The 25,961-nt window shown below is 43.4% G+C and overlaps 1 protein-coding gene across 1 annotated transcript in view; it reads right to left on the minus strand.

Annotated features, from left to right (window-relative positions):
* Positions 1–25,961, minus strand: part of NFAT5 (nuclear factor of activated T cells 5) — a 796,538-nt gene that overhangs the window by 612,787 nt on the left and 157,790 nt on the right. The window contains 1 exon segment of the mRNA XM_085638738.1: positions 6,188–6,322. Within this exon segment, the coding sequence (XP_085494864.1) occupies positions 6,188–6,322 (135 nt within the window).

Here is a 25,961-nt window from a genome sequence, read left to right on the forward strand (position 1 = left end):
CATCCCACATGTCTAAAAGTATGGTGCCACGACAATGAAACACAGGATAGCACGAGATAGCACGAGTTTAAGCACGGAATTATGTGGCAGAGAACAATAGCAAAAAGGATTAGGAACACGAAAAAAGACTGTGCATGCAATTCCCCATCAGCTGAAGATAAATAATTCTAATTATTACATTCTCATCCTGTATCTGCAGCATTTTTTCCAATTTCCAAACACAAACACACAGACATGAGCTTGAAGATGCTACTTAAAGTGGGGATGTTTCCAGACCCAAGTGTTGAGCATGTTTTGATGTCATTATCTGGACGACCAGCCATTCTAAAGCACGACAGCAAAAAGTTGACGGATAATTATTTTCAAGCTTTTTTTAATGGAATACATGCTTTAAATCTTTTTTAGAAGTACACTTGCAGTTTTCTAATCATCCTAACACAACTAAAGTAAAATGTAATGTGTGCTAACTACTTCGTATATCTCTATACAGGCACAAACGAGGGAGAACTTGAGATACAATGAATGGGAAAGCTGGAAATTCATTTTGAGAATCAAGTTTATGTAATGTGTAAATGGAGTTAATTTTATGCAGGCCATCTGTCCTTAGCATTTCATACATGACTGTTTTCTGGCAGTCCGATTGAGTGACTGAACAATTCAATTTTAGTTTTAGTAATCGTTACCCAAGCAGTAAGAGAGTGGTATCTATTCTGCAACAGCTGTGTTTTTTTTTTAACATTCTCTTACATCCGCTCCAATTTAATTTGAGTAGCAAACACTGGGCTGTTGATGTAGTGCAAATAAAGGAATGTCTTTACTGTCAGTCACATGCTCGTACATGTGATCATGCTGAATCTCAAGATAATTAGCCCTAGAAAAACCAACCAACGGAATCCCCCCCCCCCCCCAACAACTGACAGTGATGCCACTCGCCAAATAATGTGCATCCGCAAATGCACAACGTTTGTGTGTTAATGACTGCCAAGGCATCCTACTTTTTGGTCACCTGGAGCTATCAGAAAATGCTATGCTTCATGATGTCAACCAAGTTTGTAGTTCTCCTAATCTGAAACAACCAACAACGTAAGGCCGAACAAGCAGCAGTTTGGAAGTTTACTGTGTTCAACAGGAGGCCATCTCCTCAGTAGAGTCCAGGTTACCGCTTTCCATAGAAAAGGACTCTTACGTCGGTCAGTAAACATCAGTACTCACGGGGATGAGGGGCCAAAAAGAACCTGCAAGAACGATTCACAGGACTGTACTGAACCAAAAACTAGGATTAGTTATTTTGTTAGAGCCCCACAGAGGCACTCAAGAAGAGCTGAAGACCAAGCCTGATAAACGAAGTAAACTGCTCAGGCTTTGATACACATGAATAACTAGTCTTACCATAACTTGGAAGAAAGATAAAGTTACCTTTATGATGACTAAGGATTTTTTAAATATTATCAACTGATGATACACAAAGCTTCTTCAGCAGTTTTTTCAACAATTATTTAAAAATATATTTTTTTTAAAAAGGAGTCAATCAGTCTATAATTTCTGATCCAATGCACTGGCATGTTTGGATCGTAATGATTTAGAAAAACGTCTACATACCGGGAGTAGCTTAGTCAAAGTTAACTTTAGCCTCCTCGTACACCCAGACTCTTTCCTATTCTACATCTGTGAGTACATCTCACTGCAAGTAAGAAAGGAGGAAGGTGGCAACAGACATCTTTACGAAAGGAGGGTTGGGCAAAGAGATTTTGGTAAAACTTTCTGCCCAAAATAGTATAATTTCGGGAGGAAACCTAGAGACCATAGTGCTAAGAAAAAGTGTTTGAGTGTATATGTGTTTGGAAGTGTAGGCAATGTGCTCACCTGGCAAATATCTGCGAGGCATATGCCTTAAGACTGCCACAGACACCACCTTAGTGGAGTGATCCTTGAAATTGGATAGAAGTTAAGTTCCAAGCAAAAAAATACATGGGTGATTCATAATATACTCCATTTAACATCGTCTGCATAGTTGTTGCTCACCTGGCATTATTGTCCTCATAGGTCACTCAGAGCTAGTCCAAAGACTGTAGATCCCTTGATCAATCTACATATATGTGCATGGGGTCCAAATTGTGAAAAATCTCTTCAAGTGAGCAAACTCCCCCTTATGCGGCATGCTCTTATGCTCAAAGGTCAGGAATGACACCCATTTGGACACCCTTAACTAAGATCTATAACACAAAACCTCCACTGAGTTATAAATAAGCAAGCCAAGAACTCCAGTAGAATAGTCGTGAGTGACAGCAGCTTTCAGTCTGAGACAAAGCTGACCTTGAACCATGCTCAAGAGAAGATCAACCTATTCAAGAAGCAGGGATTAAGATAAACAGCAGGATATTGCCTAGTAATCTAGGGACTGTGCATGTGCATGAGGCAAAAATATCAAATTTGGAGTTTATGTGAGTAGCAGTCAATGGCTGGATGGCCACATGACTGAAGGTTGGGGTTTCAAGAACTTCCGGAAGAACCTTCCATTCAAGAAATTATCAGGGATGCGTATTTAGGCTGTCTGCTCTGGTGTTGTCGATCCCCTGAAACCTTGGAGACCAGTGGGAAACATGCTTTGTTGCAATGCCAACTTGCAAAGAGTTAATGGCAACAAGTGCAGATGTGGGGCATGACTACATCCTTGTTTTCTGATGCAGAAGATGGCTTTGGTGTGGCTCTGCTTTTGTAGAATGGAAACTTAAGACAACCCTGCCAATGGGGTCTGTGCCGTGAGGAGATGGACCCTTGGTACCCAATGGATAACAGAGTCCTATGGCTGTACAAGGAAAACCTAGCGACATCACCTCCCACACCACCACCCCCATCCTGAAATCACCATCAATTCCTGCAAACGTTCACAGCGGCAAGATCACAGTTGTTCATCCTTTATTTTGTTTTACCACTGAAAAAAGTAAACAGAAGACAAAAGCTAGTATTTTACTTTAAAGAAAACCTGCAGCTAAGGTGATCCATCCACCCATGGTCAAAAACCAAAGCTATTATGGGAAAAATATACCAAACTGCACTAATCCTGGAATAAACTTATCGTTCTGCATGAATCCTTGTATGCAAAATAGGCTCGGTTGGCAGATGAAAACAATATTTTAAGATAGTTCCAGGACAACTTAAGAAGATGCGTTGGCCACGTGACAATGATTTTACAAGTTGTACTCTATAGGATGGGGGCTAGAAACGTCAAACATCAACCATTCCTAGGTCAATTGCAGTTACTGATTTTTAAGGTCACTGCAGCATATGTGAAGTGTTGGTAAAAAGTAACTTTCCCAGGTCTAAATCATAAACCAACGAAAATGCTGAAATATGAAAGTAACAGCCCCCTGAATGAAAATGAGTAATGAAGTCTCTACTACTAATTTATGTCACACAGACCTTCAATATAATGTGTGAGCTTTATGGGCAACATAATGCAGATGTGCAGAAATACTGCTTTCTTTGCCATACAAGAGATTCAGTGCTTTTTTCTTGGCACAATATTCTCAAATAGCTCTGCACATACTCTGAAGAGCCCTACACGTAGAAACCAGATCTAAGTTACATGAATGTACAAATGTAAGCCAGTAGAAAAATCCCAAGTAATATATGCTTTTGCAGATTTCTCTTCTGTCAAGCATTTCTATTCCCCAAGGGAAACCCTGAAACACGGTATTTAATTCAAGCAGGAACATAGCGCTCCTGTAATTAAGAACTATTGCATGGAAGTTGCTCTGCATAAAGAGCTATGGTCTGGCACTAGAAGACAGGAACAGCTCACAAGTCGCACCAACCATCACAAATGCTATTTATTGACCACATTCCTGGATCTATTCCTCATAAAATGTATTAAGCCTCAAGAAGCCCCTCTCTGTGCCAGTGAATATCTGTGTACCAAAGGATGTTGCTTTCCAGATCAGCAGGAATCTTTGGAGGTTTACTGGTCAGCCTGCACATGCATTATAAGCCTCAACTACACATAAAGTGAATATAATACGTTTAATGATTCATGAAGAATCTATTAGGTCTGAGGCTAACAAACCCTTTGCTTGGAGAATAAAAGGGAAAGGATGGAAGATGCCCAGAAGGCAAACAAACTGTTCCAATTTTACGTGAAAACTGTTATTGTTCACAAAAAGCAGATATCCATTTGTTAAAAAATTACTTTTAATAGTTGCAGATGAGGCGAAGATTAAACAATGTATGCACATTGCAGAAGGCAAATTGTTAACAAAGGATGAAGGTCTCACGTTACATTTATTTTCCTCATAGACCAGTAACCTTTTAAAACAAAGTTAACTGAATTTAACACAATTTCAATCTTTAAATGATTATTAAGAAAGTCCACTGGCAGGCTAAATAAATACAATGCTTAATACATACGACAAGGGAAAAGTTGTGTTTGCAGTTACACTGCCAAGGTCACCTTTTCTCTGGCTGTATTTTTGCTACTTTTGACATGTTAAGCCTCTAGCTACGTTTGAATAGGTTGACAGAGACACTGCTGCTAAAATGCAAATTGTCTACCTCTTAAGAATGCCTACCATGATGTGACATTTATTTTTAATTGCTGTTTCTGCCCTCGAACGCTTGTTGTCTTTACTATTTTGTTTATGAGTTTGCTAAGTGCAAAGTCAAAGAAGACTGATTTGTTTTCGAAACCACTAGGTTCTATTCGTATGTCGAGATCATTCGGCATTCCTTGAGATCCCCCAACCCACTTCCCCAGTAGACAAACCCCTCACTTACTCGTCCTTTCCTACCTAGCTTCAGGCTTCAATTGAGGATTCTGACTGGCCAGGGCACATGGAGGCAACAGATATTTCAGTTTATTTAAACCAGTAAAATCTCACAGAACAAAGTCAGTGAAAAAAATCATCAATTTTCATCTGTGGATTTAAAGAGTGATTGTGTATTTTTGTAGACCATAATGAGCTGCCAAGTGTCATTTTCTAAGCAATTAGCCAGTAAAGAACTGGAGGAATGGTAATTCAGCAGAAACTGTACTTTCTGAAAACAGAGGCGAATTGCACAACAAAATATTCTGTAACAAAGTGATTACAAAAGTAAAATGTACACCTCGGACTAATACCGTCCTTTGGACACTATTAAATCCACAGATTTTGCTGGGCATTTCAGGCAGCAAATTAACACTGAGCAGTGCTGTAAAGCTTCTATCTGCAGTATGTCTGAATGTAATTGTGAGGCAGTGCGTTTTTATAAATCGCTATAACTCAGAATAAACGCAGGCATGGGGAGCATTCTTATGAAGGCATCAAGACACTTAAAATACCTACGGTTTTCTGCTAAAGGATGTATTATATTTAAAGCATATTTCATCTAACACTAAAGTGGGGAATATTAACATCTACCACTTTCACTGCTTTCAAAAGGCATAAAATATGGTGTGAAGCTCTGTATAATACGTTATCACTACTGAACTAACTGCACAACTTTTAGAACTAAATTTAAAGGCAAACAGTGTCATGAACAAGTGTAAAGCATGAAATCCATAAGGGTGAGATTTTGATTACTCTAAATAAAACTACTCAACAAACAAGAGAAATTTAAGCACTGCGAGTTGTCAAAAATAAAGGAAGTAAAAGACATACACTAATGCCACCAACCATTATGTTTAGGGAGTGGCTCTAACGATGGCGGGATTATCCATCACTAGATTGCTGGCATTTTCTACAACATTTTCCGTGAGATATCTGAAGTCATGATATTTCCCATGTCGAAGTAAGAGAATGAAGAATTTTTTTAAACAATCTAAATAACGTTTGTTCAATATTTTCCAACCTTAAATATGACTCTTAATTAAAATGAGGTTTCCATTGTTTAAAACAGAACAAAAAATATTTTAGTTTCTGCTCCTAGCACGCTATTTACTAATTTGTTTGAAACCACCAAATGGTAGACATTTTACAATGAGTGGTTTTCCAGGGACAAGCCGTATACTCTTATCTATTACTGTCAAACAATGTGCCTTCAACATCAGCGAAAGGAAAATATGTCTACAAAAGGTGCCACTTGTCTTTAGAAACAGTTACCTCATCCTAGAACACTTGTTTTTATACTTTTAACTTTAAACTTTGCCAGCACTGCTCAGGATGCCAGATAGATATACAACACAACCACTAGATGGCAAAAATAGAATGCTTACCAGCAGCAACAATAGCCGGGGGTGGTGATCCCACCTCATCTGCCTCACCACCACTTGTCTGACTCATTGGTGCTACTGGTGTTTCTCTAGATGGAGGCAACTGTAGCTCCTTTGGGAGAAGGTCATAGACTGATTCTAGAAATGAGACGAGACAAATTTTGGTTAGGACCATTTTTCTGCAAAGAGACTAGATTATATGTCATTAAAGCAGAGAAGGTTCAGAGGTAACGAGAACCTTTCCATAACATAAAGAACATGGTAATAAAATAACAATATCATACAGACTGTTCAATGTGCTTACAATCTGTCAGCATGTTAAGCCACATGGACTAAGGAACAAAAGTAGATTTTACATTTACCCAAGTCACCTTAATACTGCTACTTAATAGTAAAAATATCCTTCCTTAAAAGCAGTGAAACAGGAAAAATGTTACTTGAAACTCCTGCAGGCTGCTCAAACGACTATTTCTGAGCAAGTAATGAGCAAAGTCTGTCTTCATTTTGCTCCGCGACTCATCTGCAAATACATGGCATGCCACTCTGCTTTCTCAGCGAGGCAATATCAATAGTTCCTTTTCTTAGAATAAATCCCTTGGACTCAAAACATTTAACAACTTAGTCATAAGCGAACCACAGCTGTACCAAGTTAGTTATTTGTGCCTTCAGCAACACGTGGGCTTTCAATAACAGGTCAAATTCTGAACCGACTTTAAGGGACCTTGAAAAATGTTGACTGTGGGGGAATTCCACTTCAGGTTCAATTTCTGACAACCAGGACTGAATTTGCTTTTGAGAATTTTCTTGGAGTTATTGAGATAAATGGCATATAGCCAGTATTGGATGAGACAGGAGGGCAGGTAGAAAATATGTGCCAACACCCTGAGGTAGCGCTGGCTGTTAATATATGTATGGATGGATTGGCATGCACAGAGTAGTCAGCTGAACATCCAGAGGCTTCATGTAAAGATGAAAGAAAATGTGAGATGGATTGTGGATCAGCACAAGTGACAAAGGGAGAGGTGGTTAAGGGTACCACAGGCATCAATTTATGTAGGTTGCTACAACCCAGTGAGAAGTAGAGAACCCCTGGAAGACTCACTCGGCGAGGCCCAGGGAAGACAAGGGGGTCATTAGAAGCACCTTTTGATCTACTTTTCAGAAAGCCATCAAAAGGTTCAACCAGCACAAATAGGCCCATAAACATACTACAAAACGGTCAACTATTTTTTTCAAATATCTTTACTGGTATTTGTAACATACAAGGATACTAATTTTTAGCCATCATCATTCCACATATCGATACATAATGTGCACCCAAAAACAATTCCCCTCACCACCACTCTACTGCTATAACACTAGCAAATCGGTATCAGCCCTCCAATACGTTTTCCAATTCGACCAGAAAGCATACTTAATATAGTGTCAAAGATACTACAGCTCCTCCAAGATAGACTGTTGTCCCACCTCCTACCTCTTCTAAGACAGTCCCTTTGTGTAGTCACCCCATATCTTCCTACATTACACACACCCACACCAACAAACGCCAACACTCGCCAACACACCAACATGCACCCACCCCCCTACATTACACACACACACACACACACACACACACACACACACACACACACACACACACCAACACACACCAACACACAACCACACCCCTTCCCCCCCCCTTCTGGAGGGTCTCTCATCTTGCAGCTCATTAAGCATCGATGTCCGTGCCCGAATACCACCAGCTACCTTATCATCCCTGCGTGTCTTGCGCATATTCCTTTCTTTCACACCAGCCCATTCAGCCATATCCAGCAGCCAATCTGATAACAATGGCCGGGTTGGGAAGACCCATCTATTTGAGATCCTATGCTTTGCCAAGACTAGCCCTAGCCTACCAAGCCGGTTTTCGTTGTACGTTGAACCCAACCCCAGCAGGCACAACCTTACACTTAGTTTGATCGATCAACCAGATGTTCGTTCCAGAGCTGTCTACACCTCTTGCCAAAGACCCCACACCGGTGGACACCCCCACACCATATGCAGAAAGTCTGCCTCTGCCTCGCTGCAACGGGGGCACATGGACAAACGGCCTTGGTAAATAGTACCCAGCAGTCTGGGTGTCATTTAGATCTGGTGTACAAAGGTATGTTGAATGAGCTTGAAACACGCTCCCTTGTGAAAAACATTTCTACTCATGATTCCAAGTGTTCGAGCAGATATTGGAACTGAGAATCAGCAACACCAAAATACTCAAAAGCCATTAAACAGATATGACAGTCCCAGTAAGCTATAGTCTATCTAAAACCGGAAATATATTGTACAAACTTTAATCTAATCCCACAATGGAGACTGTAATTACACTGCAGGTTTCTGAACAAAATAGCATATTACGTGAAACAGGTTTGGTCAAGATTAGAAATCAGCACCACAACTGAATCTTGGTGAATGTAAACTAAATTCCATATGGCAGTAACAGAAACCTAAAGGACGGACCACCAAAACATACCATTAGCTCTTCCACATATAGAAAGCTCCTGCAACCTGGAAGAAATTGATATTCTTACGATGCAGTAATAAGTGAAGGTTTAACAAGCGTCTATCTCTTTTTCAGTGGTATACTGCTTATTGAAAATGTCAAAGGCTTGAAAAAAAGTCAAATCACATTTAAGATGTCAGACGAAAACTACAAAACCCTATGGTGTGTCTCTACATGAGAAGCTCATATAAAGATAAACAAACAGGTGATAGAAGTATGGAAGCCTATTTTTAACAGCGTGTTGCTCGAACTTGCACAATGCTCCACCAAACCTTCATTGTTTCACAGGCACTAGTAATGAGGTCTGAACTTTATACATGTAAGAGGGTGCTGTAGTTTAAGTGAAATTCTGATTTAAAAAATGGAAAAAGAGGAATACAAGTGACCAACTGACAGATGAGAGACCCTATTTAGTTATGATTATTTCCACTATAAGTGAATTTTACTTTTACCATTGTAAAGGAAAGACTACAAAAACTAGAAAGCAAAAACAAGCCGGTCTATATTAAAGAATCCGACTTAGTAACTTTATATGCCAGCAGTTCAATTTTATTTTAGAAATATCCCAATGGTTCGGAGAACCCATGGGAGAAAACAAAATGCTGTGAAATGTATGCCTTTAATTTTTGTGAATATTTTGGTTGGTGTTTGCAGCAATGTCAAATTAAGAATGCTCTCTCAGGCTGGCGCTCAGAGGTTCTGCCATCAGATGAGCAAATTTCTTCATTTTCATTAAAGATAAAGCACGGATTGGAAAGATGAGAGAGATATTTGAGTTTGTGAAGGGACAGGAGGGTGATCTGGATATGGTTGTTCACGGATGGATATAATGTGATAAAATCTCATTTTCCTGACAGAACATCAAGGTCCTACACCAAAGTAGTCGCTTGACACGGGTGAAAGGAGAATTGAGAGAATAAAATTCTAACCCTGCACCAACACGTGTTAGAGTTCACATAATATTTTATGAAGGGATGTCTAGCTTTCCACATCTCTGCTGGGATGATACTACTAATTATAGCAAAACATGTGCGCGATCTTGGAGTGACAAATATGCATGCTTCAAACCATAAGAAAACCTGATGCATCTGAGGATGCATCTACAAATGTTCTTGTTAAATGTTTTCCTGAAACCTACGCTTCTACCAAATATCACAAAAAAGCTACAGCTATATTTCTAGCAGGGCGTAGGCTAATTGGACTATCTGCAGGATCCACCTGTCGGATTTTATGGCCTTCCACCCATGGTGAAAAGGACTGATTCTGCCTCCCACAGGGTAGTCGTGAGCCATAAGTGAACGTAGAGTGAATCTAGAACACTGACTAGGTAGGTAGGTAGGTATGTGTGTGTGTATATATATATATATATATACACATATACATATACATATATACATATATATATATACCCAAAGAGTCAAGTTACCTTGCATGGAAACGCCAACACAGTTGCTAATAACACCTCCGTTTATTGTGGGCAGAAGAAGCGCCGTGAAACCCCACCAACAAAGCTGCCAAACATGTTTCGGGCTCCTGCCCTTGATCACTGGCGATAAGCACTGAGTTATGTCAGCTGTGCGGACTACATCACATTAGCCCCGCCCAAATGGGACTTCTTTTCGCACTGGGGTAAGTAGTCATTGCATGAACCAAGTGGGTGCTGTACAAAGTCTCGTGTTTAAAATTACTTCCCAAGTGGGTCTGGTGGCAGGGAACACAGCCCTGTCCACTGGTGTCTGAAACCCACAAAACTGGTATTAACAGCTCCTCGCAGCACCACGCTTCCAGGCGCTGCAGGTCCACTGGGTGAGTGGCGGGGCGTCTCCGCGGCGACATATACATACATACATACATACATACATGCACACACACACATACATACATGTACACCAAAGTTGCTCGTGAAGTTGCTCGTGAAGAGTGGCGTACACGCCGGCAGAGCGTACCGGCCAAATTGTTCCACACGCAGTACGAATATATCGTACGCTCTCAGGACAAATAGGCAGGTCACCGATGTATAATCCAAGTGTTTATTTTTTACACTGTAATAAACACTTGTAGTATACATTGGTGACCTGCCTATTTGTCCTGAGAGCGTACGATATATTTGTACTTCGTGGGGATAGATATATATATATATATATATATATATATATATATATATATATATAAAATTCACTTAAAAAACCATAGGTTTCACACATGTTATAGTTAGGTGGATATTTCACTCGTAAAAAACCAATGAAATTCCACCGTTATAGTTAGTTGAGATAACTATAACTCGCGCGACCGCCACTATCACAAGGATGATGTCATCAGAGATTTTTTTATGATTTTTCACCGTAAAGGGTTCTGAAACCGGTCCTAGGATGCTTGTTTCCAGTCCAGGGAGGACCTGGCTTGGCAGTTCGGGCTGGACTGTTTCCATGAGGCACAGGGTCAAGACTGAGTTGCATATGGCTGGGTTCAAACTGGAATGGTGTCAGGGCCACTTCAACATATCATGCGCAGGAACAGAGATGCCTTCTCCCGATACCACCTCCAAGAACCACCAGCGTAGCACTGAGAAAAGATGCGCTAATGTCTTCTCAAGAGGGGGTAGGGGGATTGGATAAAATAACAGAGAAGAGACTGCCTCTGGTTGTCTGCTTCCTGGTCCTATCTTCTTTCAGCTGTGCCAGCTTCTAGTTGGATCATTCAGGAGGCTAAATAATAATAATACTTATTAATCCTAACTTGATTAACACTCACACCACCTTCAGTCTTTCTTTTATTAACTTAAGTCACATACCAGTTTCAATCTCAGTGTTGCTTCTCTTCTATATTTGGGGTCAGCGAATTATCTTGTTCCGCTGATTCTTTTCTATCTGAATATTAACACAATTTGTTAGCTCGTCTTTTATCAATACCTCATTACATACTATTTTATTTCCAAGACATATAATCATACCTATCTTAGCTTTTCTATTCTCTTTTGAAATATATTAATACTTGTTTTCTTTCTTATTTATTGCAGGGACCAGTTCGTGAATAAGAGGAAGAACTTGGGTAAGTATTATCAGATTCTTATTTCCTAAACAACGTTATAACTTAAAACTGCAGTACTAATGATAGTTCTAGACTTAGTAAAAAACAATAAACAAAATGGGGCAACATCTCACTCCATTGCCGGGCGCACAGCGATAATGAATGCATAACAATGATGCTGCAAGTTGATCCAAGTCTGTTCACAATTTATTCAAGTTTTGACAAGAAGGTGTAGTCATAATTTCCAAGTTTTATCCATGGTCACATGAGGGACATCTCACTTTAAACACTGTAACCTTAAACGCCACAGAAATGCCAACGGGCCTTAATCGGTAGCTAGGAGTGTGCGTGAGTAATCCTCATCAGTTCATCTCGGTAACCCAATGCATTTCGGGCCATTCATGGCCCTTCGTCAGGGGTATTCTACAATTAAAAAATCAATGTTTTAATACCAAACATTTCAGTCTGATTATCCATGTACATTCGTGTTCAAAACAATTGTAAGCCCGTGACTCATCCACAACACTAACGTATTCCCGCTAATTGTGGCCATGCAAGCCACTAAGTTGCTGCCCGGATCCACCTCCCTTGTTATTTTCACGTTTACATTATACCTTAAACTCCCCGTGTGACGGTTCCCTTACGTTAATGCCTTATGTACACTGGTTGATCTAAAAACAAAATCTCACCCACCCAAATCGTTACGTACCGAAGGTCTTTCCCATCACCTTGCGGATTTTTCACAAAATGTGTTCAAGCTCCAGTCTACATTTAAAGCACCTGGGTTGTATCTCCGCCCTCTGATAAGCCCTCCCACTTAGGAGTTCACCATCATCACTTAACCCTATGTCTTCCATTGCATTCTATTTACGTTGTTTGAATACTCACATTCGTGTTGTCAATACCCATCTGGATGTCAACCCTCATTTCTTCCTGTACTAGGTCTAACTCAACCTCAACCTCAATACAACCCCACGTTGTAACGTCTCATATGCGTTACTGGAACCACTGTACTCCAACTCCCATGAAGCACTACATTAACCAACCATAAGGTGCCTAGATGCTCTATACCCCAATTTACGTGAATTAACACTGTCACTCATCCTATGTGTGCGATCTTTCTGGGCAACAGTCTAAGTGTCCCACCCGCCCTTTGTTAACATTCGCTACGTTAGTTCTGAAGAATCCTATGTATCATACTTAAAGCGTTATAGTCTAATGTAATCGTTTGAAACATGCTTATTAACAAGTTTGCTATGAATACTGAATGTGCAACAGTGAAGACATCAAATTCTGCTATGAATAGCTTAAAACAAGAGATTCACTTCTGGGGAAATGTTCTTTCAAAAGTCTCTCATGTGCCGTCATCATAATGTTCCGTTTGCATTTTAATCGATGGGTGCAACTCGTCTGAAAGGCAGACAATGAGTTAATTCAAAAAAGAGAGCGACAGAGTGCACACCAAATTTCTTCATTTTCATCGACTTTTTTTTTTTTCCCATGTTGAGCTTGTTCACGTGCGAAGCCCAGAATTGTGTTCTGCCTTGTCCACGTAATTGTGAAAAACAATAAACAAAATGGGGCAACATCTCACTCCATTGCCGGGCGCACAGCGATAATGAATGCATAACAATGATGCTGCAAGTTGATCCAAGTCTGTTCACAATTTATTCAAGTTTTGACAAGAAGGTGTAGTCATAATTTCCAAGTTTTATCCATGGTCACATGAGGGACATCTCACTTTAAACACTGTAACCTTAAACGCCACAGAAATGCCAACGGGCCTTAATCGGTAGCTAGGAGTGTGCGTGAGTAATCCTCATCAGTTCATCTCGGTAACCCAATGCATTTCGGGCCATTCATGGCCCTTCGTCAGGGGTATTCTACAATTAAAAAATCAATGTTTTAATACCAAACATTTCAGTCTGATTATCCATGTACATTCGTGTTCAAAACAATTGTAAGCCCGTGACTCATCCACAACACTAACGTATTCCCGCTAATTGTGGCCATGCAAGCCACTAAGTTGCTGCCCGGATCCACCTCCCTTGTTATTTTCACGTTTACATTATACCTTAAACTCCCCGTGTGACGGTTCCCTTACGTTAATGCCTTATGTACACTGGTTGATCTAAAAACAAAATCTCACCCACCCAAATCGTTACGTACCGAAGGTCTTTCCCATCACCTCGCGGATTTTTCACAAAATGTGTTCAAGCTCCAGTCTACATTTAAAGCACCTGGGTTGTATCTCCGCCCTCTGATAAGCCCTCCCACTTAGGAGTTCACCATCATCACTTAACCCTATGTCTTCCATTGCATTCTATTTACGTTGTTTGAATACTCACATTCGTGTTGTCAATACCCATCTGGATGTCAACCCTCATTTCTTCCTGTACTAGGTCTAACTCAACCTCAACCTCAATACAACCCCACGTTGTAACGTCTCATATGCGTTACTGGAACCACTGTACTCCAACTCCCATGAAGCACTACATTAACCAACCATAAGGTGCCTAGATGCTCTATACCCCAATTTACGTGAATTAACACTGTCACTCATCCTATGTGTGCGATCTTTCTGGGCAACAGTCTAAGTGTCCCACCCGCCCTTTGTTAACATTCGCTACGTTAGTTCTGAAGAATCCTATGTATCATACTTAAAGCGTTATAGTCTAATGTAATCGTTTGAAACATGCTTATTAACAAGTTTGCTATGAATACTGAATGTGCAACAGTGAAGACATCAAATTCTGCTATGAATAGCTTAAAACAAGAGATTCACTTCTGGGGAAATGTTCTTTCAAAAGTCTCTCATGTGCCGTCATCATAATGTTCCGTTTGCATTTTAATCGATGGGTGCAACTCGTCTGAAAGGCAGACAATGAGTTAATTCAAAAAAGAGAGCGACAGAGTGCACACCAAATTTCTTCATTTTCATCGACTTTTTTTTTTTTCCCATGTTGAGCTTGTTCACGTGCGAAGCCCAGAATTGTGTTCTGCCTTGTCCACGTAATTGTGAAAAACAATAAACAAAATGGGGCAACATCTCACTCCATTGCCGGGCGCACAGCGATAATGAATGCATAACAATGATGCTGCAAGTTGATCCAAGTCTGTTCACAATTTATTCAAGTTTTGACAAGAAGACTAGACTTAGCTCTGGCTGCTTCACGAAATGCCTCAACAACTCTTCAACTGGTATCCTCCGTCGGACTCTGCCTCGACGATAGGAGCTAACACGGCTAGTAGTCGTGTAACTCTCCGACGCGTTTCCTCCGTCGAACGATGAGCGGCTAATTCAGACATTTGTAGCCGCGTCTCAATCTTGTTCTTTTCCTGTCAGGCTTTGCGCATGAGCCCCAGACGAACACAACTCAAGAAATGGTAGCGCTAGGGAAATGCGCACGGAACTCGCAGCAGGACTCTGTGGCAGTCTTGAAATTAGAATTCGGAAGTTTCCTTAAAGGTAACCAAAAGGGGGAGAAAACCCTCACTAAGCTAACTCGGACACTGGGGAAAACGTTACCGCTATGGTCTCGAATTCAGGTGAAGTGCGCCAACATTCTAAGTTGAGCGCTTCACATAGAATTCTGAGACAGCTCTAAAAAGACTAGAACATCACCTCTGCCGGAGCGTAGGCCATCTTAAGGTTCCTTACTTTCCAGGCCTCGCTCCAAGTCAGAGTTCTTATGATCGTTTTGTTTCCAATTGATTGATTGGCACTTATAATGCAAAGAGAACGTTCATTGTCTGTAATGGTTCTGACAGTACCCCCTCGCAAAGAAGGTCCCTCCAATCTTGGTTTCTTAGGAAAATTTTTATGAAAGGATCGTACCAAAAGGGGGGCATGAACATCAGAACATTTTTCCCAAGATTGGTCCTCTGGACCATAGCCCTTCCAGTCCACCAAATAATAAATTGTTCCTTTAGATCTCTTAGAGTCTAATATTCTTTTAACCTCAAATTCTGCCCCTGACTGTAATTGCACTGATTTTGGAGGGAGGTTTACTCTTACATCTGAGGACATTTTTTTTAGTAGAGAGACATGAAAAACTGGATGAATCTTCATTTCTTGTGGCAAAGTTAAACGATAAGTCACTGGATTAACTACTTCCTCAATTGGGTAAGGACCTACAAATCTTGGTTGAAATTTTCGATCTCCATTGAGTGTGAGGTTCTTAGCGTTCAACCAGACCCTGTCTCCAACTTGCAACTTAGGACCTTGTTTTCTTTTTTTATCAGCATATTTTTTATACGTCTCCTTGGCTTATATTAGGTTTTTAGTGGCGGTTTGATGGATTTGAGCTAGATTTTGTACTACTTCCTGCACTGCTGGGACTGAGATTTCTTTACCAACTACAGAAGCGTTTGGATGCCTACCATAATTTAGGTAGAAAGGGGAGAAACCTGTAGAAACATTCTTAGCGTTATTGTGTGCAAACTCCGCAGCCCACAAATACTCTGGCCAATCCCCTTCTTGATCTAACAAGAACAACCTTAAATACTGTTCTAATTCCTGCTTGACTCTCTGTTTGCCCATCAGTCTCCGGGTAATAGCTAGTGGAATATTTAGTTTCTATCCCCAAACTCTCCATGAAGGCCTTCCAAAACCGAGAGAGGAACTGGGATCCCCAATCTGAGATGATCACCCGAGGAACACCATGAGCTCGTACTATATGTACACCAAAATGAACAGCCAATTCCTTAGCTGTTGGAATTCCCTTTAATGCAACGAAATGCACCATCTTGGTGAATGCATCCACAAATACCAATATGGTGTTAAATCCCTGACTGGAAGGCAGGTCCACTATCAAATCTACCGTAACTGTATGCCAGGGATGTGGGGGGAAGGGGGGGGGTGGGCACAGGTTGGAGATACCCCTTAGGTGACTGTCTCTCCGATTTTCCTTGCACACAGACCCCACAGGCTCTCACATAAGAGTGAATGTCTTTTGTCATTTGTGGCCACCAATAGTTTCTTTTGATCAGATCTTCAGTCTTTTGCATGCCCTTATGTCCGGCTAATTTACTGTCATGATTGTTCTCTAGAACTAATCGTTGAAGCTCTTGTGTAGGCAAATATAATTTTCCTTCACGCCATGGTAACCCATGCTGAATTTTTCTGGAAGGTTCTTGTTCTGCTCAATCATACATTTCTTCCTGTGGCATTGCTCTTGCTACCTTTTCCTCGAAAGTTCCTTGACTCACTGCCCCTACTATTTTATGTTCTGGAATGATTGTCTTTGGTTCTTGATCGTCTTCAAGCTTCTCCATGCTTATTCTCGACAGAGCATCAGCCTTTCCATTCCTAGTTCCTGGTCAAAATATGATCACAAAGTCAAAATCCGCGAAATATAACGACCATCGAAGCGGTCTCGGAGTAAGGGTTTTAGCAGATTTCAGGAATTTCAAGTTTCTATGGTCTGTGAACACAGTCACTGTATGTCTCGCTCCCAACAAATAGTGTCTCCACTCTTTGAATGCGTCTTTGATCGTCAGTAGTTCTTTTTCCGTAATGGTGTAGTTAATTTCTGCTGGTGTTAATTTCCTCGATCTGTAAGCCACTGGATGGAGTTGTCCTGTCTTCTTGTGTCTTTGTGAGAGAACCCCTCCAATTGCTAGATCTGAAGCATCCGTCTCCAAATAGAAGGGTTCTGTGGGGTCTGGGTGTATAAAAAATTGGTGCGGAGGTGAACTCCTTTTTCAATGATCGAAAAGCTTCTTCTGCTTCTTCGGACCACTCGAATGGAACTCCTTTCTTCAGCAATCGAGTAAGTGGAACCAATTAGTGCGAAAAATCATTCACAAACCTCCGGTAAAAATTGGCAAAGCCAATGAAGCTTTGCAATTCTTTCACACGCTTGGAGATTTCCATTCCAGAACTGCCTTAACCTTCTTGGTATCCATTGTGATTCCAAACGGCGTAAGAACGAATCCAAGGAATTCTACCTCCCTTACACTGAACGCACACTTTTCCAATTTAACATACAAGTTATTTTCCTTCAATCTTTGTAAAATTTTCTTCACCTGGTCTGGATGTTCTTGTTCAGTTCTGGAGTAAATCAATATATCGTCAATATATACTATGACGCATTGATCAATATATTCACTCAAGACACTGTTGATAAAGTGTTGGAATGCTGCTGGTGCATTGCATAATCCATAAAGAAGGTGGAGAAGGTGACCACCGTGTTTGCAGAGATATTGGGTTAAGCGCTGTATTGTAGCTCGCGCTATTTTAAACTCATCCAGTTCTGTATTTATGTTTATTTTGTTTTCATTTCCCCCCTGATTTTAACCCGCCGCTGCGACCCCCCCGCCCCTTACCGCACATAATTTGAGTAAACCACCGCTCTTTTGCGGGTCCGGGCTCCGGGGCTCCTGGGTCACGTGACGCGCCATCTTGGGAAGGCAGTTCCCTTCCTTTGTTTGGGGGTTAGCGCACTAGCGCTCTTCACCGCCACTCACCTATTTAATGCTCGCCTGGAGCAAAGCGGTCACTCGTAGCGGTCATGTCTTCCCTACGCCTGAGTCTCGCCAGAGTCCTGCCCGTCTGCGCCAGTCAGCGCTAGGGCAGGGCTCTCTGGCTGTCCCAGGATGATATCTGCCGGAGACCTGCGCCTACTGCGTTGCGTGGTAAGTGGTTGCCATGGTGCCTTGGATCCTTTAAGTGGACCTTATCAGTGTCCCACCTGTTCTTTCAAACTTTCGACACCATTGCCTATTGTGAGTCGCCAACCCGTAGTTCCTATGGTTTTTATGCCAGACTCTGTTTCGGGCTCAGTTACCCGTCCGGCCCTCAAAATCTTCCACCTGAACGGGAGATCACTGGCTTCTCATTCTCAAGAAGTTTTCTCTCTGATCACTGATGAGAACCCGGATATCTTTTTCTTCACTGAAACTTGGCTGCAGGACCAATCTACGGCTGTTATAAACTTAGCCCTCCCAGTGGGATATATCATGCACTCGCATCACCGTAGCGCTAGAGGCGGAGGCATCGCGGTAGCAGTTAAAACATGTTATCCGTGTGCCTGGAACCCGACCATCATAGCTGGATGTGAGAGCGCATATTTTAATATTACTGTAAATCCCCACTTTACTCTGTCGGGACTATTAATCTATAGGCCTCCCGGTCCCGAGAGTGCTTTTCGTCTTAGTCTTTTGGAGGTGGTCTCCTCCCTAGTCATGAAAACAGCTAACTTCACGATCATTGGAGATCTTAACCTGCATATGGATGCCCCACTTTCCACCTCGGTCCATAGCTTCTTAGCTGATCTTGAAGCTTTTCAATTACTCCAAATGGTAGAATCACCGACTCACATTGGCGGACATTAGCTTGACCCCTTTTTGACAAATATCTCCACCAATATCTTAGTGCTCCAGCCCAAGCCTATGGCCTGGACCGATCATTATTTGATCGAGACGCATATTGTCACTAACATTCCTTCCCCTAGGAACAACACTCCTGATACTCTCAAACGTCCCTGGAGAAACCTGAATTTAGAGCACTTTCATCATCTTCTGATGAAGCACCATCCTCAACCTCCTAAGGAAGTTTCCCTTGGCTATGATAGCTTTTGTAAGTGGTTAGACCACTCACTAGACATCCTTATACCTGCTAGGTGGAGTAAGACTAGATCAAGTCCCTCCAGCCCTTGGTACAACGATTCCCTTAAGTTGCTGAAATCTTCTTGCAAAAAAGCGGAACGCGCATGGCGCAGAACCTATGATGCTGACCTTAAATCAGCCTACAGGACCTGCACCAGAATGTACCATCGGGCCATATGCACAGCCAGGGCGGCTTTTTACTCTCAGGAGATAAAGAATAGTACGAACCCGACTAAGGTTATCTTCAGGGTGTGTAAGGACCTCACCAGCAGAAAGACTGCTACCACTTCTATAGCTTCCACGGCTCATTGTGAGGATTTGGCTTCGTTCTTTGTTGAAAAGGTTGTCGCCATCTACAGGTCGTTCTCTCAGTCCTCTATCAGCGAGAATATCAGAGCCCCATTGACCTCCAAACGGCTACAGGTCATTCCAAGCCCCACGCAAGAGGAGTTTAAAGCTTTGACGATTAAAGTTAAATCCGGGTCACCGGATGACCCTATGAGACCAATTCAATTTCGGAAACTTGCCGAGTGTTGCTATCCGGCTATGCACAGTCTTATTGATCTCTCTTTTAGCACCGGCACTGTCCCCATTGCTTGGAAGCAGGCCACTGTTATACCTATCCTTAAAAAACCTTCCCTTGACCCCACAAAATCAGAGCATTACCGACCCATCTCCCTTCTCCCTTGGATGGCCAAATTAGCCGAAGCTCACGCGAACCGCATTTTATCTTCTCACCTGCAGGAAGCTAACATACTGGATAAATCCCAGAATGGATTCCGAGCGGGCCACAGCACCAAGACTGCTCTCTTGGTGGTGGTGGAACATATTAGGAAACTGTTGGACCAGGGTCAGACGGCGGCACTGATCCTACTGGATCTTAGTGCCGCCTTTGACACGGTCTCCCATCATATCCTTTTACAGCGTCTTGGGGAGGCAGGAGTTGGAGAGATGGCACTTGAATGGTTTCGCTCCTTTCTTACGGATCGAACCTTCAAGGTATCTTCACCGCCCTATGTCTCTGCCCCTCGCCCCATTCTTCAGGGTGTTCCGCAGGGATCGGCTCTCAGCCCTACCCTATTTAATTTGTATGTTCAGCCACTGGCGGAGGTAGCCCACAGTTTTGGTCTCACCATGGTGTCATACGCCGATGACACGCAGCTGGCGGTGGCACTTAATGGTGAATCCAATATGGATGCCTCTACCTTTCAGTCAGCTCTTAAGGCAGTGGCAGGCTGGATGGCGAAAAACAGACTTCAACTTAACGCCACCAAAACCGAGGTTATCATCTTTGGCAGGGAAACTGGGCTATGGGGAGATCATTGGTGGCCATCGGAGTTGGGTCCTGTTCCCATTCCTGTAGCTGAAGTCAGAAATCTTGGCGTGTGGCTCGACGACAAACTTTCTTTCACTCCCCATACCAAACGCGTAGCTGGTATCTGTTTTGGTGCCCTGCAGTGCCTTCGGCCCATTTTTAAATTTTTTGATGCGGATACTAAAGTTCTGAAGCAAGGATGCATAATTTAGCCTCTCAAATTTTCAATCTTTATCTGGCTGATATGAAGAGTGTCTTTGTGTCAGTCCCTCACCCCACCACCAAATTAGCAGGCCGCAGACTGAAAATCCTACAGTATGCAAACTACACAATACTTTTACATCAGACAGCATTAGGGTTTCAAAGGTCCCTAGATGAATGAGCAGCTTACTTCAAGGAAAAATGGATCGATATAAATTCCACAAAAAACAAAATCACCTCCTTTGGCCAGACAGTGAAGAAAAGGGGTGCCTGGGAAATCGACAGTGTTTAAATAGAAAGTCACTATGTATGAGCACCTGGGAGTGTGGTTCGAGGAATGTGGTCAATCAAATGCTCACAAGCAAGCGCATCTCAGCCACTCAATATGGCATTAATTTACTGAAGAACTTTTCTGGACCGGATGGCCCCAAGACATATAAAGTGAATTTTAGAAATCAGCTTGCTTGTTGGCTGGACAGACTGCAGTGCAGCACCTTTCGCCAAACCTTCAGATTGCAGGTCACCACATCCAAGTTCAATTTCGATTGAAATTTAGCTTAACAAGTTATCAGTTGCTGCTCTACTAACGATTCCTGGCATACTGTACAAAATTAAAGTTGGCCCCTTTTAATTCGATAAAAGATTTATTAAATTAGATCCAACTTACTTTATTCGAATAATTCAAATTAATCATAAAAGTACATATAAACATCATATAGGTAAAAAGATACACATATAAAACGAAGTTAAAAAAAAACTTAAATACAATTCATATCAACAAATGTGCAAGTTCCTGGTTTTTAGCAATAGACATAACAAGCATTGGCATAGCCAATAGGTCTCGCCTCTGGGACCTTATAAGTTTAGCCATGCAGCAGATTATCCCCTATTAGCATGCCCACACTCGACCTAATGACTGTCTAAAAAAGATTTTTCGGGGCATTGCAGTAGGAGAAGAGGCGCATGCACTTCTACTATGTTCTACTAGATCACGGGGCAGGACCTCCCTCCTTCATTCCGCACTTGTTAAGGGGATCTGGCAGTTCATACAGCGCCTCAGACACACACATATTTGCACCAATCAGTGTAAAAACGCCTTTTCCACTGCCCACAACAGCGCGAACGGGCAGGCTCATGTTACGTATCCTCCTATCTAAACTGGTAATGAAAGTCAGGGGTTTAGAATTTGCTGCTGAGGCTTTTGTGTTAATCTGCAGATTGGCACACTAGCGGGGTTAATTCGGCCTTTCATCCTCCTGTGGCCGAGAAACCAATAACATTCAGTACTTAAGTACCAAGAGGAAATTTGGTTTCTGATGCCATAGAATAATTATCACACGCGCTGCTCTGAGGGAGGGGAGCCGATACAACGCGTACCATAGACGGGAAGAGGAGGTTGCAGCCCATGAGTGCAGATTGAACTGGAGGGGACTGAGAAGCGCTGCAAAGCGGCTACTTTGGATATACTTTAAGATGTTGCCACAAAGAACAAGAACCCAGGAGACTGCACTGCACAGCGCCTCCCCCTGGGCAGAAATGCAATTTCTTCTAGCTATCTTGCTAGCTTTTCCAGGCGAACTGGGGTGGCAGAGTGGGCTAAAGAACGGTGATGGATCAAACCCAGATCTGTTGACTGGGTGTGAGTGTTTGATTGGTTCTGATGCTCCGTCCATCACCACCCCCTTTTGTACAGCTTTTCCAGGCGTGACACGCAATACACCCACTTCCAAATCTGCTAGCGGGGGGGGGGGGGGGGAGGGGGGGTGGGACAGAGCGGTCATGCTGTGCGCTCAGCTGTATCAACTGGTCTCACTCATTCACTCACTCAGCCTCGGAACAAGGAGTCAGCCAAAACAGAAACACACGCACGAGCGTGTGAAAAGTTGTGTGAGCTCCAAGAGGTCGTTTCCCTATTGCAGCACATGAGCGCGGCTATAGGCAACGACCTAAAAAGGAGGCCAGACAATAACAGATTAAAGGATCGGGAAGGATACGTAAAAAATACAATCCTGGGTGGCATTGCCTAAATTTATATTTACGCATGATTGGTAATAAAAAATCCTTTGTGATGTTCAGCATAAAAGTTGCAGAAGAAGAAAATGTGCAAATCAGATTGCGTGAGACACCTTCACACGGACAACACGGCAGGGCTTTAGTAGAGAAAATGACGGGGGAAACCCATCATGCAGGGAAGATGAATTTGGCAGACCCTGATTAAAATTAATCTATGGCGTGGATCTGTCACAAATGTCAAGTATGATGGTACATAAATCAATCGAACAGAGAAGCACTCCTCTTTTTTAATATCCTGTACTCAAACGTAATAATCTTTTTCTTATTTAGAAACAGCGTGCTACAGTAGGTTGTCTGTACTGTGCCTAAACTTAGACTGACATATCATGAGTCACTGAGACTCAACCTCTGTGCACTGTTGCTGTGGTGAAATTACCATCTTCAAGATATTTTCAACACTTAGTTATTGATTTGTGACCATGTATGGGTGGGTCGGTGAGGAATCTAACCAACTAATGTTTCTTACAGATACATCATTACCGAAGGTAAGTAACTTGTTCATCTGAAAGAAACACGTTAGATTCCTCACTTGGAATAGATACCCCAGCAATACCAACCCCGGTGGTGGGTCTGCGAACCAAGATCACACCAGAAAGACCTGGAGAACAGAACGTCCAAAGAAGCCGTCTCTCCGGACTTGGCTGTCCAGGCAATAATGCTTGGCAAACGTGTGCAGCGAGGCCCACGTTGCTGCCTGACAAATGTCCTGCAAGGGGACTCCCCGACCCAGGGCAGTCGTCGCCGCTGTGGCCAGAGTGGAATGGGCCCTGAGCCCAACAGGAGGTTCCTTTTTAGCTAAGGAGTAACAAGCTTTGATGCACAAAACGACCCACCGAGAGATGGTCCGCTTGTGCACTGCCCGCCCCTTCTTAGCGCCCACATAGCCAACAAAGAGTTAGTCGTCCACCTGGAACTGTTTTGTGCGGTCCAGATAGGAGAGTGCACGTTTTGGGTCCAGACGGTGGAGCCTCTCTTCCTCTTTCGAGGGATGCGGAGGCGGAAAGAAGGTGGGCAGCGTAACAGACTGCCCGATGTGAAAGGCAGTCACAACCTTAGGAAGGAAGGAAGGGCGAGTGTGGAGCACAACCTTGTCCGGATAGATAGAAAGGAAAGGAGACTTAGAAGAGAGAGCCTGGAGCTCACTCACCCTTCTAGCAGAGGTGATGGCTACCAGGAAAGCAGTCTTAAGCATCAACAGACGAAGAGGACAATTAAGAAGTGGCTCAAAGGGAGCGCACATCAGATATGTCAAAACAAGATTCAAATCCCACCGAGGCATTACGAAAGGGACAGGAGAAAACATGTGAGTAATGCCCTTAAGGAATCGTGAAACAACAGGGGATTTGAAAAGAGAAGGCTGATCAGGAAGCCGGAGGAAGGCAGAGATAGCAGAAAGATAACCTTTAAGAGTGCCCAGAGCTGAGCCCTGCTGGGCCAAAGAAAGAAGGAAGAGAAGAACCTCAGAAAGAGGCGCGGAAAGGGGATTCACAGCCTTTGCTGTGCACCATGCCACAAATTTGTTCCACCTGCTGGCGTAAACCGATTTTGTGGAGGGACCCCTGGCTGCCAGAATCACATCGCAGACTTCAGGACGGAAGTCAAATGGCATCAACTGTCGCCGCTCAATCTCCACGCATGGAGGTGGAGACTGGACAGGTTTGGGTGGAGGACCGTCACCTGCTGCTGCGACAGAAGGTCCTCCTGAAGAGGCAGTCATATCGGGGGATCGATTGACAGACTGAGTAGCTCAGGATACCAGTACATTCGTGCCCAATCCGGAGCCACCAAGATAACTTGGGCCCGGTCGCGCCTGATCTTCTTCAGCACTCTGGGCAGAAGTGGTATAGGCGGAAAGGCGTACAACAGACCGCAACTCCACTCGCGACGGAAAGCGTCCCCGAGCGAGTTTCGCCTTGGAAACTCCAACGTGCAGAACTGCTGACATTGCGCGTTCTCTTCGGTGGCGAATAGATCTAACTAAGGCTCTCCCCACTACCGAAAGAGGCCTTGCGCCACGTCCGAATTGAGACGCCATTCGTGATCCATCATGCACCGGCGGCTGAGTTCGTCTTCTCCGGCGTTCAGAGAGGCCGCCAGATGTTGAACCACCAGGGTGATGCCCTGATGTTCCAGCCATGTCCAGAGGCGCAGAGCCTCCTGACAAAGGGTCCAAGACCCCACCCCGCCCTGTTTGTTGCAATACCACATGGCGATGGTGTTGTCCGTGAACACCTGCACCACACTTCCCCGGACAATGGGAAGGAATGCCTTCAGTGGAAGTCAGATCGCTCTCAGCTCCAAAAGGTTGATATGGAGCCGAGACTCCGCTGGAGACCAGAGTCCTCTGATCTCCGCCTCCCCCATGTGGCCCCCCCATCCCAGGAGGGACGCATCCGTCACCACTACGTGCTCCGGGTGGGGTAGGAAGAGGGATCTGCCGCTGACCCAATCGCGGTTCGTGAGCCACCACTACAACTGTTTTGCAGTGCCCTCCGAGATCAAGACATGGTCGGATAGGTTGCCCCGATGCTGGGCCGACTGAAACTTCAGGTCCCACTGCAGAGCTCGCATTCGCCACCTGGCATGATGCACTAACAGGATGCAGGAGGCCATCAGACCCAAAAGCCGCAGCACCAACCTGGCCGAAACCCGGGATAGAGGCTGAAAGATGGGAATCAGAGCCTGAATATCCCAGACCCGCTGCTCCGGAGGATAAGCCCAGAACTGCGCCGAGTCCAGAACCGCCCCAATGAAAAGGAGCTTCTGGGAGGGACTCCGATGCGACTTCGGCATGTTGGTGGGGAACCCCAGCGAATGCAGGAGGTCGGCCGTAGTCTGGAGGTGGGAGACGACTTGCTGGGGCGAGCCCGCCTTCAACAGCCAGTCATCGAGATAGGGGAAGACTGGAACCCCTGATCTGCGCAGATGAGCTGCGACCACCGCCATCACTTTCGTGAACACCCGAGGGGCACTGGTGAGGCCGAAGGGGAGCACTGTGAACTGAAAATGCT

The sequence above is a fragment of the Triturus cristatus genome, chromosome 12 (genome assembly GCF_964204655.1).
Source record: "Triturus cristatus chromosome 12, aTriCri1.1, whole genome shotgun sequence".
Taxonomy (NCBI): domain Eukaryota; kingdom Metazoa; phylum Chordata; class Amphibia; order Caudata; family Salamandridae; genus Triturus; species Triturus cristatus.